Source organism: Salmo trutta, unplaced genomic scaffold, assembly GCF_901001165.1.
Source record: "Salmo trutta unplaced genomic scaffold, fSalTru1.1, whole genome shotgun sequence".
NCBI lineage: Eukaryota > Metazoa > Chordata > Actinopteri > Salmoniformes > Salmonidae > Salmo > Salmo trutta.
Window position 1 is genome coordinate 967,644 of NW_021823115.1, and position 19,674 is coordinate 987,317.

Sequence of the window (19,674 nt, forward strand, 5' to 3'; positions counted from 1 at the left end):
CCTGAGTGTGTGTGTGTTATTCCTGTGTGTGTTATTCCTGTGTGTGTGTGTGTTATTCCTGTGTGTGTGTGTTATTCCTGTGTGAGTTATTCCTGTGTGTGTGTTATTCCTGTGTGAGTTATTCCTGTGCGAGTTATTCCTGTGTGTGTTATTCCTGAGTGTGTTATTCCTGTGTGTGTGTGTTATTCCTGTGTGTGTGTGTTATTCCTGTGTGTGTGAGTTATTCCTGTGTGTGTGAGTTATTCCTGTGTGTGTGAGTTATTCCTGTGTGTGTGAGTTGTTCCTGTGTGTGTGAGTTATTCCTGTGTGTGTGAGTTATTCCTGTGTGTGTGAGTTATTCCTGTGTGTGTGTTATTCCTGTGTGAGTTATTCCTGTGTGTGTGTGTTATTCCCGTGTGAGTTATTCCTGTGTGTGTGTGTTATTCCCGTGTGAGTTATTCCCGTGTGAGTTATTCCCGTGTGAGTTATTCCCGTGTGAGTTATTCCCGTGTGAGTTATTCCCGTGTGTGTTATTCCTGTGTGTGTGAGTTATTCCTGTGTGTGTGAGTTATTCCTGTGTGTGTGTGTTATTCCTGTGTGAGTTATTCCTGTGTGTGTGTTATTCCTGTGTGTGTGTGTGTTATTCCTGCGTGAGTTATTCCTGTGTGTGTTATTCCTGAGTGTGTGAGTTATTCCTGTGTGTGTGAGTTATTCCTGTGTGTGTGAGTTATTCCTGTGTGTGTGAGTTATTCCTGTGTGTGTTATTCCTGTGTGAGTTATTCCTGTGTGAGTTATTCCTGTGTGTGTTATTCCTGAGTGAGTTATTCCTGTGTGAGTTATTCCTGTGTGAGTTATTCCTGTGTGAGTTATTCCTGTGTGAGTTATTCCTGTGTGAGTTATTCCTGTGTGAGTTATTCCTGTGTGAGTTATTCCTGAGTGAGTTATTCCTGTGTGTGTGTTTTTCCTGTGTGAGTTATTCCTGTGTGTGTGTGTTATTCCTGTGTGTGTTATTCCTGAGTGAGTTATTCCTGAGTGAGTTATTCCTGTGTGTGTGTGTGTGTGTGTGTGTTATTCCTGTGTGTGTGAGTTATTCCTGAGTGAGTTATTCCTGTGTGTGTGAGTTATTCCTGTGTGAGTTATTCCTGAGTGAGTTATTCCTGTGTGTGTGTGTGTGTTTTAATTTCAAGCCTGATGTTGTTGCATTAATCAAATGGGGGCTAGTCGATGCATATGAGACGGGTTTTAAAGAATAAACACTCATTTAAATGTCTGTACTGACTATAGCATCACCGCAGTAACATTAAAACCCAACGCTGTTATACAATGTAGCTGTGTATCCTATGCATGTGTGCACTCACTACGTACCATCCATAACTGACTACCATGTGAATCAGCCTTTACACTCACTATGTACCATCCATAACTACCATGTGAATCAGCCTTTACACTCACTATGTGCCATCCATGACTGACTACCATGTGAATCAGCCTTTACACTCACTATGTGCCATCCATGACTGACTACCATGTGAATCAGCCTTTACACTCACTATGTGCCATCCATGACTGACTACCATGTGAATCAGCCTTTACACTCACTATGTGCCATCCATGACTGACTACCATGTGAATCAGCCTTTACACTCACTACGTGCCATCCATGACTTACTACCGTGTGAATCAGCCTTTACACTCACTATGTGCCATCCATAACTACCATGTGAATCAACCTTTACACTCACTATGTGCCATCCATAACTGACTACCATGTGAATCAGCCTTTACACTCACTATGTGCCATCCATGACTGACTACCATGTGAATCAGCCTTTACACTCACTATGTGCCATCCATGACTGACTACCATGTGAATCAGCCTTTACACTCACTATGTGCCATCCATGACTGACTACCGTGTGAATCAGCCTTTACACTCACTATGTGCCATCCATGACTACCGTGTGAATCAGCCTTTACACTCACTACGTGCCATCCATGACTGACTACCATGTGAATCAGCCGTGAATCAGCCGACTGAGGGCCCTGAGCACTTTACATTCTAGTACTGGGTTTCTCTCATGAAACTATCTCTCGTTCTCATACTGTACACAAATCACAGCGAGTATCTCTGAAGTCTATAGAAAGATGGCAGTCAGTCAGAATTGGTATGGCGTGTTGTATTTACTGTGCAGCTGTCAGCTAGCCAAGTGATGGTTGCAGCTGCTGTGGGGAACATATGATACTCCTGCAAGTTCCCTGACCACTCCTTAGACTTAGGATTTATGATATGATATGGATGCTATTGAATCTGCAACAAGTGCTACACATTTTGAATATATGTATCACATACATAAAAAAATTAGAAAAAAAAAAAAATAGAATTTAACTATATATCACAACAATTAGTTGATGAGAAGCACTTCAATCCAATGCTATACTTTCAAAATGTAAGGACCATATCTGGTAACGACATTGATCTGATTAATATATATATATATATATATATATATATATATAAATATATATAGGCCTCTACAATTGAACTAATTATGGTAAAATGACAGGATAACAATCCAATGGTGATACACCATTTCACATGGTCATAGAGGTTAGTCCAATCAAAACGTCTCTTTCTATCTACGTCCCGCCCATAGTGATGGTTGCTTAGCGCGGGCTTCCGGTGATTGATCCAACCGAATACCGTGTTTCTCCGAGGCTACTGGTCAGGTTTGTTAACACTTATAACTTTATTGTTTGTTTTTTAAACTTTTCGTTAATTGTGTAGCGTAATAATTACTTAAACGTGTTGCTACTTTAGAAACAGTAACATTACTGTGAGGACTTCATGTCTTGCGGCCCCGTCTCGGTAAATTTATTACGAGTCGGTTTTCACTCGGGAGAGAGAGAGAAACTTCTTCATTTGTTGTGAAAATTGTAGCTCTGTTTATTTTCGGTATTTTTTGGGGGGGGCAAAAGTACTGGCCTTAAACTATTCAGTAAGTTAGATAACGGTTTATTTGTGTGCTCATCCACTTTGGTTAAAGTGTTTGTAGCTAGCTAGCTAACTAACTAACTAGCTTTGACAAACTTTCCTCTGTGTCAATACAAGTTTGTTTTGCCAGGCCACGACAAACTGACTGACTACATTGATGTATCTAGATACCATATCTGTCCCTCTGATATCCACCTAATATTCATCTAATATCCCTCTAATATCCCTGTAATTCCCATCTAGTTGGAACAATGTGGCAGCCTCTTGTTTTAGGTTTTGGTTACCTTGTTGCTTTGAGTTTGGCCTGGAGTCAACTGATTGGGTACTTTGGCATTGCCTTCATGTGAACATCACAAGGAGGAATCTACATGGCAGTTTTCACTACAACACACTTTCCACTATGAACTGAATTATTGCTCGTCTAACTGACATGTTTATCATGAATTGTGCTGAATGTTTTTTTCTCCACTCAGTTGATGGTCTGCAGTAGAACCTGAGGTAGCTGGGTCCTAACCGTAGCCCAGCATCATGACAGAGAGTTTCAGCAACATCGAGGATGAGGCGTTCCCCAGTTTCCTGTCTACCTCTGTGGGCAGCAGCCGTGCCACCCTGGGGAACGCCACCCTGGGCAACGTCACCCTGGCCTCCACCCTGGGGCTGCCCGTAGCTGCCTCCACCGTGGCTAAAATTAGAGCTGGGTCTGACAACAGGTGGGTCAGCAGCACCACTTACCCCACCACCCGTCACGCCAACAACAACAACGTTACTGGAACACAAGGCCCTGCAGAACTATATGGGTTTTGGTTCTGGCTCGGTACCTTCTAATGTAGCGTTAGCGTTATGTAGCTCTGATCAGTGTTCATAACTATCTGACTACTAAAAAAATGAATCTCACTCCTTTTCCTCTCCAGAGTAAATGCCGTCCAGGCGTCGTATCTGGAGGACGGTCGGTTCTCTCTGGTTGACTCTCAGTCCAACAACAAGGAACAGGGGAAATTTGCCCTCAGCTTCAAAGATGAGCTGTGAGTATCAAGAGTTTTTTTGTTTTAGCAGCAGTGAAAGTCATGTCCTGCAGGGCTCTATGCTGACTTGTTTTCCGAGGAGCACATGAGCTCCGAAGTTGAAAAATGTAGGAGCAGATAATGATATTCAGGAGCACCGTGGAAAATATAATGCAGGGTTAAGGAGCCCCGTGGGGGGAAATGCAGCTGTAAGGAGCCCCGTGGGGGGAAATACAGGGTTAAGGAGCCCCGTGGGGGGAAATACAGGGTTAAGGAGCCCCGTGGGGGGAATACAGGGTTAAGGAGCCCCGTGGGGGAAATGCAGGGTTAAGGAGCCCCGTGGGGGGAAATGCAGGGTTAAGGAGCCCCGTGGGGGGAAATGCAGGGTTAAGGAGCCCCGTGGGGGGAAATGCAGGGTTAAGGAGCCCCGTGGGGGGAAATGCAGGGTTAAGGAGCCCCGTGGGGGGAAATGCAGGGTTAAGGAGCCCCGTGGGGGGAAATGCAGGGTTAAGGAGCCCCGTGGGGGGAAATGCAGGGTTAAGGAGCCCCGTGGGGGGAAATGCAGGGTTAAGGAGCCCCGTGGGGGGAAATACAGGGTTAAGGAGCCCCGTGGGGGGAAATACAGGGTTAAGGAGCCCCGTGGGGGGAAATGCAGGGTTAAGGAGCCCCGTGGGGGGAAATGCAGGTTTAAGGAGCCCCGTGGGGGGAAATGCAGGTTTAAGGAGCCCCGTGGGGGGAAATGCAGGGTTAAGGAGCCCGTGGGGGGAAATGCAGGGTTAAGGAGCCCCGTGGGGGGAAATGCAGGGTTAAGGAGCCCCGTGGGGGGAAATGCAGGGTTTAGGAGCCCCGTGGGGGGAAATGCAGGGTTAAGGAGCCTGTACCGCCGTTCCCCGGTGCTTTAGCATGCGGTTAGGGATGTGAATATCCCCCATGTTTGCTTCAGTGAACGATGTTGCTCACATGGATCCCCTCTGTCTCTCTCTCTCCATCCTCTCAGAGATGATGCAGATGACTTCATAGCAGCCCACCGGTTCTCAGACATGCTGGTGAAGGTGAATCTGGACGAGACAGAGCCCAGGACTAGAGCTTCCTCCCTCGGCCCCAACACACAGCCTGGACCTCTCCCTGGAAGACACTCTGAACATGGAGATGGTAAACACTGTACCAGTTACCTTGGTTTGTGGTTCTGTGTGGCTCTATAGAGCATGGTGGGTCCAACACCAGGGTCCTGGGGTCCAGTGTGGCTCTGTAGACCATGGTGCGTCCAACACCAGGGTCCTGGGGTCCAGTGTGGTTCTGTAGAGCATGGTGCGTCCAACACCAGGGTCCTGGGGTCCAGTGTGGCTCTGTAGAGCATGGTGCGTCCAACACCAGGGTCGTGGGGTCCAGTGTGGTTCTGTAGAGCATGGTGGGTCCAACACCAGGGTCCAGTGTGGCTCTGTAGAGCATGGTGCGTCCAACACCAGGGTCCTGGGGTCCAGTGTGGTTCTGTAGAGCATGGTGGGTCCAACACCAGGGTCCAGTGTGGCTCTGTAGAGCATGGTGGGTCCAACACCAGGGTCCAGTGTGGCTCTGTAGAGCATGGTGGGTCCAACACCAGGGTCCTGGGTTCCAGTGTGGCTCTGTAGAGCATGGTGGGTCCAACACCAGGGTCCTGGGTTCCAGTGTGGCTCTGTAGAGCATGGTGGGTCCAACACCAGGGTCCTGGGGTCCAGTGTGGCTCTGTAGAGCATGGTGGGTCCAACACCAGGGTCCTGGGGTCCAGTGTGGCTCTGTAGAGCATGGTGCGTCCAACACCAGGGTCCTGGGGTCCAGTGTGGTTCTGTAGAGCATGGTGCGTCCAACACCAGGGTCCTGGGGTCCAGTGTGGCTCTGTAGAGCATGGTGGGTCCAACACCAGGGTCCAGTGTGGCTCTGTAGAGCATGGTGGGTCCAACACCAGGGTCCTGGGGTCCAGTGTGGTTCTGTAGAGCATGGTGCGTCCAACACCAGGGTCCTGGGGTCCAGTGTGGCTCTGTAGAGCATGGTGGGTCCAACACCAGGGTCCAGTGTGGCTCTGTAGAGCATGGTGGGTCCAACACCATGGTCCTGGGGTCCAGTGTGGTTCTGTAGAGCATGGTGCGTCCAACACCAGGGTCCTGGGGTCCAGTGTGGCTCTGTAGAGCATGGTGGGTCCAACACCAGGGTCCAGTGTGGCTCTGTAGAGCATGGTGCGTCCAACACCAGGGTCCTGGGGTCCAGTGTGGCTCTGTAGAGCATGGTGGGTCCAACACCAGGGTCCTGGGGTCCAGTGTGGCTCTGTAGAGCATGGTGGGTCCAACACCAGGGTCCTGGGGTCCAGTGTGGCTCTGTAGAGCATGGTGGGTCCAACACCAGTGTCCTGGGGTCCAGTGTGGCTCTGTAGAGCATGGTGGGTCCAACACCAGGGTCCTGGGGTCCAGTGTGGCTCTGTAGAGCATGGTGGGTCCAACACCAGGGTCCTGGGGTCCAATCCACCCATCAGTCAAATGGTTTCCATGCGTCACTAAGAGGCTTTGGATAAAAGCGTCTGCTAAATGGCATTTATTAGTAGTAGTATAATTTGTATTATTATTATTATTATTATTAGTAGTAGTATTTATTATTATTAGTATTATTATTAGTAGGATTATGAGTAGTAATATTGGTAGTAGTAGTAATATTATTAGTAGTATTATTGGTATTATTATTGTTATTAGTAGTAGGATTATGAGTAGTAATATTATTAGTATTATTATTAGTATTTAGTATTATTGTTTATTATTATTATTATTATTATTATTATTATTATTATTGGGTTGAGAGGTAAACCTGATGTACCACGTGGTCTTGATTAACTCTCCGTACTTCACTAGTTGATAGATCAGGCTGGTCTCCAGTCCTTCACTAGTTGATAGATCAGTGATGTCCATCAGGCTGGTCTCCATCCTTCACTAGTTGATAGATCAGTGATGTCCATCAGGCTGGTCTCCTGTACTTCACTAGTTGATAGATCAGTGATGTCCATCAGGCTGGTCTCCATCCTTCACTAGTTGATAGATCAGGCTGGTCTCCATCCTTCACTAGTTGATAGATCAGTGATGTCCATCAGGCTGGTCTCCATCCTTCACTAGTTGATAGATCAGGCTGGTCTCCATCCTTCACTAGTTGATAGATCAGTGATGTCCATCAGGCTGGTCTCCATCCTTCACTAGTTGATAGATCAGGCTGGTCTCCATCCTTCACTAGTTGATAGATCAGTGATGTCCATCAGGCTGGTCTCCATCCTTCACTAGTTGATAGATCAGTGATGTCCATCAGGCTGGTCTCTGTCCTTCACTAGTTGATAGATCAGTGATGTCCATCAGGCTGGTCTCTGTCCTTCACTAGTTGATAGATCAGTGATGTCCATCAGGCTGGTCTCTGTCCTTCACTAGTTGATAGATCAGTGATGTCCATCAGGCTGGTCTCCTGTCCTTCACTAGTTGATAGATCAGTGATGTCCATCAGGCTGGTCTCTGTCCTTCACTAGTTGATAGATCAGTGATGTCCATCAGGCTGGTCTCTGTCCTTCACTAGTTGATAGATCAGTGATGTCCATCAGGCTGGTCTCTGTCCTTCACTAGTTGATAGATCAGTGATGTCCATAAGGCTGGTCTCTGTCCTTCACTAGTTGATAGATCAGTGATGTCCATAAGGCTGGTGTGCTGTGTTAGCTAACAAACCAACTAACTGAATTTCTCGTCTCCCTGTCAGATCTCTCTACGGGGCGGCTGGCCTTCACCAACCTGGTTAATAGGGACTTTATGGATCTAAAGGTATCACACACTCTCAATGTTGTCTCATTAGCTTTTAGAGTGGTCTCCTTTCCCCGTCCAGACCTTTAGGGTCCAGTATGGGTGGTTGCCTCCCCCTGTCCTTTAGGGTCCAGTATGGGTGGTAGCCTCCCCCTGACCTTTAGGGTCCAGTATGGGTGGTAGCCTCCCCCTGTCCTTTAGGGTCCAGTATGGGTGGTAGCCTCCACCTGTCCAGACCTTTAGGGTCCAGTATGGGTGGTAGCCTCCCCCTGTCCTTTAGGGTCCAGTATGCGTGGTAGTGTCCCCCTGTCCTTTAGGGTCCAGTATGGGTGGTAGCCTCCCCCTGTCCTTTAGGGTCCAGTATGGGTGGTAGCCTCCCCCCTGTCCTTTAGGGTCCAGTATGGGTGGTAGCCTCCCCCCTGTCCTTTAGGGTCCAGTATGGGTGGTTGCCTCCCCCTGGCCTTTAGGGTCCAGTATGGGTGGTAGCCTCCCCCTGTCCTTTAGGGTCCAGTATGGGTGGTTGCCTCCCCCTGTCCTTTAGGGTCCAGTATGGGTGGTAGCCTCCCCCTGTCCTTTAGGGTCCAGTATGGGTGGTAGCCTCCCCCCTGTCCTTTAGGGTCCAGTATGGGTGGTAGCCTCCCCCTGTCCTTTAGGGTCCAGTATGGGTGGTAGCCTCCCCCTGTCCAGGCCTTTAGGGTCCAGTATGGGTGGTAGCCTCCCCCAGTCCTTTAGGGTCCAGTATGGGTGGTAGCCTCCCCCTGTCCTTTAGGGTCCAGTATGGGTGGTAGCCTCCCCCTGTCCTTTAGGGTCCAGTATGGGTGGTAGCCTCCCCCTGTCCTTTAGGGTCCAGTATGGGTGGTAGCCTCCCCCTGTCCTTTAGGGTCCAGTATGGGTGGTAGTGTCCCCCTGTCCTTTAGGGTCCAGTATGGGTGGTAGCCTCCCCCTGTCCTTTAGGGTCCAGTATGGGTGGTAGCCTCCCCCAGTCCTTTAGGGTCCAGTATGGGTGGTAGCCTCCCCCTGTCCTTTAGGGTCCAGTATGGGTGGTAGCCTCCCCCTGGCCTTTAGGGTCCAGTATGGGTGGTAGCCTCCCCCTGTCCTTTAGGGTCCAGTATGGGTGGTAGCCTCCCCCTGTCCTTTAGGGTCCAGTATGGGTGGTAGCCTCCCCCTGTCCTTTAGGGTCCAGTATGGGTGGTAGCCTCCCCCTGGCCTTTAGGGTCCAGTATGGGTGGTAGCCTCCGGTACATGTAGTAGAATGTAGTTGTAATTCTGTCTCTGTGATCCAGGTCCGATCCCTCCCAGGCACCGTAGACGATCAGAGTCTGGCCAGTGACGGCGCCGATAGCGACCGCTTCAGTGGGAGTGTCTCCAGCTTCCTGGCCAATGAGAAGCTCATGTCTGTGGACAGCATGAACAGTGATGTCACAGGTGAGGCCCCAGGACATTGTGTCCTCTCTTTCTCTGTGCATTTCATTTCTATCTACAACATTATGAACTTTCACCTTTCTGAACTCCTCTCTGGTGGTGGTGGTTAGCTGGGTATTGTGTCTGAACTCCTCTCTGGTGGTGGTGGTTATAAGCTGTGTATTGTGTCTGAACTCCTCTCCTCTCTGGTGGTGGTCGTGGTTATAGCTGTGTATTGTGTCTGAACTCCTCTCTGGTGGTGGTGGTTATAGCTGGGTATTGTGTCTGAACTCCTCTCTGGTGGTGGTGGTTATAGCTGTGTATTGTGTCTGAACTCCTCTCCTCTCTGGTGGTGGTTATAGCTGTGTATTGTGGTGGTTATAAGCTGTGTATTGTGGCGGTTATAAGCTGTGTATTGTGTTTGTCGTTCTATTGATTATTGATCTTTGCTTGTCTGTCTGTTTGATCCCCAGATGACGATGTCGACGTGAACGACCTGCAGGATGAAGAACTGGACCTGTACTTAAACCAGCTGGTTCGCCCTGCCATGCAGAGGGGACGGGTGGAGGGACAGGAGATACCTGTTGCTGTAAGATGACCTCTCCTCCTGCTTTCTCCCCGTCTCCTCCTCTCCTCCTGCTGTCTCCTCTCTTCCTCCTCTCCTCCTGCTGTCTCCTCTCTCTCCTCCTCTCCTCCTGCCTTCTCCCCGTCTCCTCTCTCTGCCTCCTCTCCTCCTGCTTTCTCCCCGTCTCCTCTCTCTTCCTCCTCTCTCTTCCCCTGCTTTCTCCCCGTCTCCTCTCTCTCTCCTCTGCTGTCTTCCCATCTCAACACATGTCATTGTTATATCTGTCGGTTTGTGCTTCTACACCTGCATTGCTTGCTGTTTGGGGTTTTATGGCTGGGTTTCTGTACAGCACTTTGTGACATCAGCTGATGTAAGAAGGGCTATATAAATACATTTGATTTGATTTGTTTCTTCATTCATAATAATATTGTATTGATTTTCAGGACCAGCCAACCAACCAAGACTATTCATCTCAGCCCAGTTCCACAGAACCACAGAACAGAGACCAGTTCCTGGATGACTATGATCAGGTGGATACCACTCCTCCGTGACTCTATTACTATGATCAGGTGGATACCGCTCCTCCATGACTCTATTTCTATGATCAGGTGGATACCGCTCCTCCATGACTCTATGATCAGGTGGATACCGCTCCTCCGCGACTCTATTACTATGATCAGGTGGATACCGCTCCTCCATGACTCTATGATCAGGTGGATACCGCTCCTCCATGACTCTATGATCAGGTGGATACCGCTCCTCCATGACTCTATGATCAGGTGGATACCGCTCCTCCATGACTCTATGATCAGGTGGATACCGCTCCTCCATGACTCTATGATCAGGTGGATACCGCTCCTCCATGACTCTATGATCAGGTGGATACCGCTCCTCCATGACTCTATGATCAGGTGGATACCGCTCCTCCATGACTCTATGATCAGGTGGATACCGCTCCTCCATGACTCTATGATCAGGTGGATACCGCTCCTCCATGACTCTATGATCAGGTGGATACCGCTCCTCCATGACTCTATGATCAGGTGGATACCGCTCCTCCATGACTCTATGATCAGGTGGATACCGCTCCTCCATGACTCTATGATCAGGTGGATACCGCTCCTCCATGACTCTATGATCAGGTGGATACCGCTCCTCCATGACTCTATGATCAGGTGGATACCGCTCCTCCATGACTCTATGATCAGGTGGATACCGCTCCTCCATGACTCTATGATCAGGTGGATACCGCTCCTCCATGACTCTATGATCAGGTGGATACCGCTCCTCCATGACTCTATGATCAGGTGGATACCGCTCCTCCATGACTCTATGATCAGGTGGATACCGCTCCTCCATGACTCTATGATCAGGTGGATACCGCTCCTCCATGACTCTATGATCAGGTGGATACCGCTCCTCCATGACTCTATGATCAGGTGGATACCGCTCCTCCATGACTCTATGATCAGGTGGATACCGCTCCTCCATGACTCTATGATCAGGTGGATACCGCTCCTCCATGACTCTATGATCAGGTGGATACCGCTCCTCCATGACTCTATGATCAGGTGGATACCGCTCCTCCATGACTCTATGATCAGGTGGATACCGCTCCTCCATGACTCTATGATCAGGTGGATACCGCTCCTCCATGACTCTATGATCAGGTGGATACCGCTCCTCCATGACTCTATGATCAGGTGGATACCGCTCCTCCATGACTCTATGATCAGGTGGATACCGCTCCTCCATGACTCTATGATCAGGTGGATACCGCTCCTCCATGACTCTATGATCAGGTGGATACCGCTCCTCCATGACTCTATGATCAGGTGGATACCGCTCCTCCATGACTCTATGATCAGGTGGATACCGCTCCTCCATGCCTCTATGATCAGGTGGATACCGCTCCTCCATGCCTCTATGATCAGGTGGATACCGCTCCTCCATGACTCTATTACTATGATCAGGTGGATACCGCTCCTCTATGACTCTATTACTATGATCAGGTGGATACCGCTCCTCCATGACTCTATGATCAAGTGGATACCGCTCCTCCATGACTCTATGATCAGGTGGATACCGCTCCTCCATGACTCTATTACTATGATCAGGTGGATACCGCTCCTCCATGACTCTATTACTATGATCAGGTGGATACCGCTCCTCCATGACTCTATTACTATGATCAGGTGGATACCGCTCCTCCATGACTCTGATCAGGTGGATACCGCTCCTCCATGACTCTATGATCAGGTGGATACCGCTCCTCCATGACTCTATGATCAGGTGGATACCGCTCCTCCATGACTCTATGATCAGGTGGATACCGCTCCTCTATGACTCTATTACTATGATCAGGTGGATACCGCTCCTCCATGACTCTATTACTATGATCAGGTGGATACCGCTCCTCCATGACTCTATGATCAAGTGGATACCGCTCCTCCATGACTCTATGATCAGGTGGATACCGCTCCTCCATGACTCTATTACTATGATCAGGTGGATACCGCTCCTCCATGACTCTATTACTATGATCAGGTGGATACCGCTCCTCCATGACTCTATTACTATGATCAGGTGGATACCGCTCCTCCATGACTCTGATCAGGTGGATACCGCTCCTCCATGACTCTATGATCAGGTGGATACCGCTCCTCCATGACTCTATGATCAGGTGGATACCGCTCCTCCATGACTCTATGATCAGGTGGATACCGCTCCTCTATGACTCTATTACTATGATCAGGTGGATACCGCTCCTCCATGACTCTATGATCAGGTGGATACCGCTCCTCCATGACTCTATGATCAGGTGGATACCGCTCCTCCATGACTCTATGATCAGGTGGATACCGCTCCTCCATGACTCTCTGGACAAGTAAACCAAAGGATTGTCTAGGTTTCTTTTCCTAGGACGTCAGTGTAACCGATGTGAAATGGCTAGCTAGTTAGCGGTGGTGTAACTGATGTGAAATGGCTAGCTAGTTAGCGGTGGTGTAACCGATGTGAAATGGCTAGCTAGTTAGCGGTGGTGTAACCGATGTGAAATGGCTAGCTAGTTAGCGGTGGTGCGCGCTAATAGCGTTTCAATCGGGTGACGTCACTCGCTCTGAGACCTTGAAGTAGTTGTTCCCCTTTGCTCTGCAAAGGGCCGCGGCTTTTGTGGCGCGATGGGTAACGATGCTTCGTGGTGGTGTCAGTTGTTGATGTGTGCAGAGGGTCCCCGGTTCAAGCCCAGGTTGGGGCGAGGAAGAGGGACGGAAGCTAAACTGGTACATCAGGGCTTGTTAGACAAGACCAAAGTCGCTCACTTTAGCGTCAGTGTAGCTTCCCTGAATCGCATCGCTGACAGAGCCGTTCATCTGGCTTTTTATTGTGCGTTTTATCTGCAGATAAATGATAACATGTAGATGGTGAATCATCACTGCAGGAACAACAGGAAGTGGAGAGCCTTATTCTGGTCGATATATGATCATTAGGGTCCTCACGGAACAACAGGAAGTGGAGAGCCTTATTCTGGTCCATATATGATCATTAGGGCCCTCACGGAACAACAGGAAGTGGAGAGCCTTATTCTGGTCCATATATGATAATTTGGGCCCTCACGGAACAACAGGAAGTGGAGAGCCTTATTCTGGTCCATATATGATCATTAGGGCCCTCACGGAACAACAGGAAGTGGAGAGCCTTATTCTGGTCCATATATGATCATTAGAGCCCTCACGGGACAACAGGAAGTGGAGAGCCTTATTCTGGTCCATATATGATCATTAGGGCCCTCACGGAACAACAGGAAGTGGAGAGCCTTATTCGGGTCCATATGTGATCATTAGGGCCCTCACGGAACAACAGGAAGTGGAGAGCCTTATTCTGGTCCATATGTGATCATTAGGGCCCTCACGGAACAACAGGAAGTGGAGAGCCTTATTCTGGTCCATATGTGATCATTAGGGCCCTCACGGAATCCAGGCATTGAAACAAAATTGAACAATGAGTTGACCTTTAGTACAGAATTAACTAAATGTATTAATTAGCCCAAGTATCATTTTGGATTTATTAGGATCCCCCCCATTAGCCCGACAAAGACACTAGCTGGTCTTACAGAGGTCCAACATAACGACAGATGTGACAGACAAAAGACTTTACTATTTACATACATGTTAAAAACATTAACATGTAGCGTGTGCTCATCCATCAGTTACATGTCAGTACATACACCCAACATATATGTCACGTGGAGGAGAGATGTTGTCCTGTGAGGTGTTGCTTTATTTGTTTTTTGAAACCAGGTTTGCTGTTCACTTGCGATTTATAAGATGGGAGTTCCATTCACTAATGGTTCTGTATAATACTGTATGTTTCCTTGAATTTGTTCTGATCCTGGGGACTGTGAAAAGACCCCTGGTGGAATATCTGGTGGGGGTATGTGTGTTTGTCAGAGCTGTGTGTAATTTTTACTATGCCAACTATTTGGAATTTCCAACACATTGTTTATTATAAAAACCAGAAGTGACCGTCACTTTCCTCAAGTCTTAGCCAAGATTACCAGTTTATTACTGGCCACCCATTCCAAAACCTGTTGCAGCTCTTTGTTAAGGGTTTCAGTGACTATATTAGCTGGGGTTGCTGACGCATATATGGTTGAATCATCAGCATGCTTTGTTTAATGCCAGTGGAAGGTCATTGGAAAAAAGAGCAGAGGTCCTAGAGAGCTGCCCTGTGGTACACCACACTGTTTTAAATTAGAGGCTTCCATTAAAGAAAACCCCCTGAGTTCTATTAGATTGCCATATTGTGGATTCAGAGCTGAGGTTGAAAAGCCATAACACAGGTTTCCCCCACCGATAGGTTATGGTCAATATCAAAGAAGATTGATTAAATAAAAAGTTTAATAATGTTCTTAGTCCTGATCATATATCCAAAACAACTGACAATACACTGAATTCATGTTCAGTAATTTAAATTGTAAAGTAATGTCTTTCTACACAATATCACAAATGTTTCCAATCTGGGAGGTAAACTCGATAAAGTATTGAATAATTTAGTGTGTATTTCGGATCGAATCAAGGCAGTAGAATGTACCAGATTCCACAAATTTCGACCACCTCTGGCTCGGTTGGGCCTGGTTGGCTACGTCTCTGGCTCGGGGGGGGGGGCCTGGTTGGCTACGTCTCTGGCTCGGGGGAGCCTGGTTGGCTACGTCTCTGGCTCGGGGGAGCCTGGTTGGCTACGTCTCTGGCTCGGAGGAGCCTGGTTGGCTACGTCTCTGGCTCGGGGGTGGCCTGGTTGGCTACGTCTCTGGCTCGGGGGAGCCTGGTTGGCTACGTCTCTGGCTCGGGGGAGCCTGGTTGGCTACGTCTCTGGCTCGGGGGAGCCTGGTTGGCTACGTCTCTGGCTCGGGGGAGCCTGGTTGGCTACGTCTCTGGCTCGGGGGGGGCCTGGTTGGCTACGTCTCTGGCTCGGGGGAGCCTGGTTGGCTACGTCTCTGGCTCGGGGGAGCCTGGTTGGCTACGTCTCTGGCTCGGGGGAGCCTGGTTGGCTACGTCTCTGGCTCGGGGGAGCCTGGTTGGCTACGTCTCTGGCTCGGGGGAGCCTGGTTGGCTACGTCTCTGGCTCGGGGGAGCCTGGTTGGCTACGACTCTGGCTCGGTTGAGCCTGGTTGGCTACGACTCTGGCTCGGTTGGGCCTGGTTGGCTACGTCTCTGTCTCGGGGGGGGCCTGGTTGGCTACGTCTCTGGCTCGGGGGGAGGACCTGGTTGGCTACGTCTCTGGCTCGGCGGGGCCTGGTTGGCTACGTCTCTGGCTCGGGGGAGGGCCTGGTTAGCTATTCCTATGTACTAGCGGAAAACACTGGTATATTGAAACCTTATTTATGAAGACTAAGAGCAGCTCTGTCATACACTTGTCAGCCAATGGATCTTGTTCACAACTAGTATCCTTTATTAATCTTCCTGTACAAACTAAACAGTATATTAGTGTTCTATTTCAGCCTGGTTTCACTAAGATTGGATTGTTTGTCCTGTCATGAGTGTTTCCAGATGCCTGACGTGCGTCTGGCTGCTACAGGGATGGACTCGTGTCCTGGTAGTGATGAGGAGGACACTGAGGACGAACTGGAAGCTGCTAGGAGACACACTTCTACCAGACACAGACTGCTGCTGTCCAGCACCTCCCGACAGCTGGTATGATCACGTCTCTGTCTCTCTCTGTCCCCCGTCTGTCTGTTTCTCTGTCCCCCGTCTGTCTGTTTCTCTGTCCCCCGTCTGTCTGTTTCTCTGTCCCCCGTCTGTCTGTTTCTCTCTCTCACTGCTTCTGTTTGACCTTGGTTGGTTTTCAGTAGAAAACACAAAGCTGAACAACAGTTGCAAAACAGAATGTACCATTTAAAAAAAATATATAATAATTTCACCTTTATTTAACCAGGTAGGCTAGTTGAGAACAAGTCCTTTATTTAACCAGGTAGGCTAGTTGAGAACAAGTCCTTTATTTAACCAGGTAGACCAGTTGAGAACAAGTTCTCATTTGCAACTGCGACCTAGCCAAGATAAAGCAAAGCAGTTCGACAACATACAACAACACAGTTACACATGGAGTAAAACAAAACCTACAGTCAATAATACAGTAGAAAAATAAGTCTATATTCAATGTGAGCAAATGAGGTGAGATAAGGGAGGTCAGTCTCAACCAATCAGTATTTGATAAGTTGATATAGCGTTTTGGTTTCTAAATGTTTTTCTCCTAAATAGTCCTACTGAACACAGCCCTGTTTTAGCCTGTCTGACCAGAGGTCATGGGTTATGTCTGTCTGGGTTTAGGTGGGCGAGAGCAACTGTCCCAGCTTCAGACCTGGGCTGGAGGGAGGCAGCTCCGACGAAGACTCTGGTCATAACCCTTCTCTAACTGGGTTAGAACACAGATACTCTGCGGAGGGCCAAGTCATCAACACTGTAACAGGTAACAAACACCGAACAAAAAAATAGGAAGTGTTGGTCCCATGTTTCATGAGCTGAAATAAAAGATCCCAGAAATGTTCCATACGCACAAAAAGCTAATTTCTCTAATTCTGTGCACAAATGTTACATCCCTGTTAGTGAGCATTTCTCCTTTACCAAGATAATCCATCCACCTGACAGGTGTGGCATATCAACAAGCTGATTAAACATCATGATCGTTACACAGGTGTACCTTGTGCTGGGGACAATAAAAGGCCACTCTAAAATGTGCAGTTTTCTCACATAACACAATGCCACGGATGTCTCAAATTTTGAGGAAGTTTGCAATTGGCATGCTGACTGCAGAAATCTCCACGAGCTGTTGCCGGATAATTGAATGTTCATTTCTCTATCATATGCCGCCTCCAAAGTCATTTTAGAGAATTTGGCAGTATGTCCAACTTGCCTCATAACCGCAGACCACGTGTATGGTGTTGTGTGGGTGAGCGGGTTTGCTGATGTCAACATTGTGAACAGAGCGCCCCATGGTGGGGTTATGGTATGGGGCAGGCATAAGCTACGGATAACGAACACAATGACGTTTTCTGATCCGAACCCCTACCTTTTTTTTTTATTTTAAGGTGTCTGACCAACAGATGCATATCCTAGTGAAATCCATAGATTAGGGCCTAATGAATTTATTTAAATTTACTGATTTCCTGATATGAACGCGCTAACCTCTGAGTGGATGTTGGTAACCGGTGGTAACCGGTCATCTGTTCTTCACCAGGAGGAGGCGGCGACGGGAGCAGTGGGAGTGAGGAGGGAGGGAACGATGGAGTGTCCGCTCTACCCTTCTCCTCCTCCTCCACCTCGGCCCAGACCACCTACGATGTTCTGCGAGGGCTTGGGATCCTGGGGGGCAGCGTGCCGGGAGAGAATGCCCAAGACCCTCGCTCTCTACTGGGGCTGAGCCGGGGCAGCCTGATGGGGGACCGTGTGGGGCCGGTGGGGACTGGAGAGACCAACTCTGGGCCCCAGAGGATGTCCCCTGTCAACTGGAGTATGGCCTTAGACAGACAGGAAGCGCTGGTGAGTCTTCTGTCGGCCATTTTTCCGTTACAACACCGTTTGTGTGGACTGAGACTTTGTACGTGGCAGGAGTTGTACCTAGAGGCCAGGAGTTCCTCCGGGTCAGGTCACGCTGTCAGGGAAAAACTCCTGGCCGCCCACTACCTTATGTTCTGTGCTATTTACCGGACGTAATATGGTCACCTGCAGTGATACTGTTTACATACAACACAGACACTTGTATAATCTCCCTCTGTTAATGTGTGTGTGTGTGTGTGTGTGTGTGTGTGTGTGTGTGTGTGTGTGTGTGTGTGTGTGTGGGGTTTGGTTGTGCAGGATGCCATGGACAGTACAGAGTCTGGGTTGGCAGAGGAAGGTCCAGATGTCTTGGATTCTATATATCTGAGGACTGGTGCTGGACACTGGAGACCCCAGGACATGACCTCTCACCTCCAGACCACACAGAACAGCTGGAGACCCCAGGACATGACCTCTCACCTCCAGACCACACAGAACAGCTGGAGACCCCAGGACATGACCTCTCACCTCCAGACCACACAGAACAGCTGGAGACCCCAGGACATGACCTCTCACCTCCAGACCACACAGAACAGCTGGAGACCCCAGGACATGACCTCTCACCTCCAGACCACACAGAACAGCTTCCACCTCTCTCAGGTACACTTACACAACCAATCATTTAGGATGATTGCTGCCCCTTGGAGTTAAACATTTTGAAGAATCCCAACATCTCCTAGTTTTAAATGAAGGTAAAAAAAAATTCTACGGTGTTAGTAAGTTGCTGCCCTTCTATACCAGGTGCTTCCTTCTCATAGCGATGATGATGAGGAGGAGGAGGGGAGAGGGAGGCCTGCTGCCCTGGGGCCAAGAGGAGGTCCATGTGGGGACTCCTCTGCACCTCCTGGTCTGTCAGACACGAGTCGGGGTGAGAAGGATCTTCTCTCCACCTCTCTGGAGGCTAAGTACCTCTCTCAGAGCTTCCACCAGGAGGAGGACTCTCACTCTGACAGCGACTGGAACCACTGTCCTGATAACCTGGACTTCCAACCGGGTAAGTCCCAAACGGCTCCCTATGTAGTGTCCCGGTACAAACGGCTCCCTGTGTCGTGGGGGGCGGCGGGTGGCCTGGTGGTTAGAGGCGGGTGGCAGGTAGCCTAGTGGTTTGAGCGTTGGACTAGTAACCGAAAGGTTGCTGGATCGAATCCCCGAGCTGACAAGGTAAAATCTGTCGTTCTGCCCCCTGAACAAGGCAGTTTAACCCACTGTTCCCCGGTAGGCCGTCATTGTAAATAAGAATTTGTTCTTAACTGACTTGCCTAGTTAAATAAAAAATAGTGTCATTTTTTTTTATTCAGAGTAATGATCAGGTGTAGTGTTGGGTATTGGGCAATAGTCTATCCTGCACAATTTCCCACGGTACCCTCAGTGTCCAATCAGAGGGGACGAAAACATGAGCTCATAACGTCTGTTAAATCTAACGAGACCCTGCTGGGAACCAGACTACTAGATGATAAAACATCAATTCCCTCGGTGGATCCATGCACAACGGTCTTCACCGACGTAACAAACGAGACAACAAATATTCTGGACAATTTCCTCCCGGAATACGTTTTTATTCTCACCCTTAGGTCATGTGATGCAGCAACAACCTATCACAACAGCTGTTAGTTTTTATTCTGACCCTTAGGTCATGTGATGCAGCAACAACCTATCACAACAGCTGTTAGTTTTTATTCTGACCCTTAGGTCATGTGATGCAGCAACAACCTATCACAACAGCTGTTAGTTTTTATTCTGACCCTTAGGTCATGTGATGCAGCAACAACCTATCACAACAGCTGTTAGTTTTTATTCTGACCCTTAGGTCATGTGATGCAGCAACAACCTAAGGGTCAGAATAAAAACTAAC

General features: G+C 48.8%; 1 protein-coding gene across 7 annotated transcripts in view; it reads left to right on the forward strand.

Annotated features, from left to right (window-relative positions):
• Window positions 1–2,625: 2,625 nt before the first annotated feature.
• LOC115189011 (centrosomal protein of 192 kDa) overlaps window positions 2,626–19,674 on the forward strand; it is a 60,022-nt gene continuing 42,973 nt past the window's right edge. For 3 of the 7 annotated variants that reach the window (XM_029747833.1, XM_029747840.1, XM_029747834.1), the window contains exons 1-13: window positions 2,626–2,706; window positions 3,445–3,681; window positions 3,883–3,993; window positions 4,970–5,124; window positions 7,726–7,787; window positions 9,050–9,191; window positions 9,641–9,756; window positions 10,176–10,262; window positions 15,771–15,923; window positions 16,557–16,695; window positions 17,464–17,765; window positions 18,081–18,422; window positions 18,564–18,816. In XM_029747833.1, the coding sequence (XP_029603693.1) occupies window positions 3,500–3,681; window positions 3,883–3,993; window positions 4,970–5,124; window positions 7,726–7,787; window positions 9,050–9,191; window positions 9,641–9,756; window positions 10,176–10,262; window positions 15,771–15,923; window positions 16,557–16,695; window positions 17,464–17,765; window positions 18,081–18,422; window positions 18,564–18,816 (2,044 nt within the window). In that variant the 5' untranslated portion in view covers window positions 2,626–2,706; window positions 3,445–3,499. The other 4 variants (XM_029747838.1, XM_029747837.1, XM_029747836.1 and 1 more) reach the window with 4 other exon arrangements.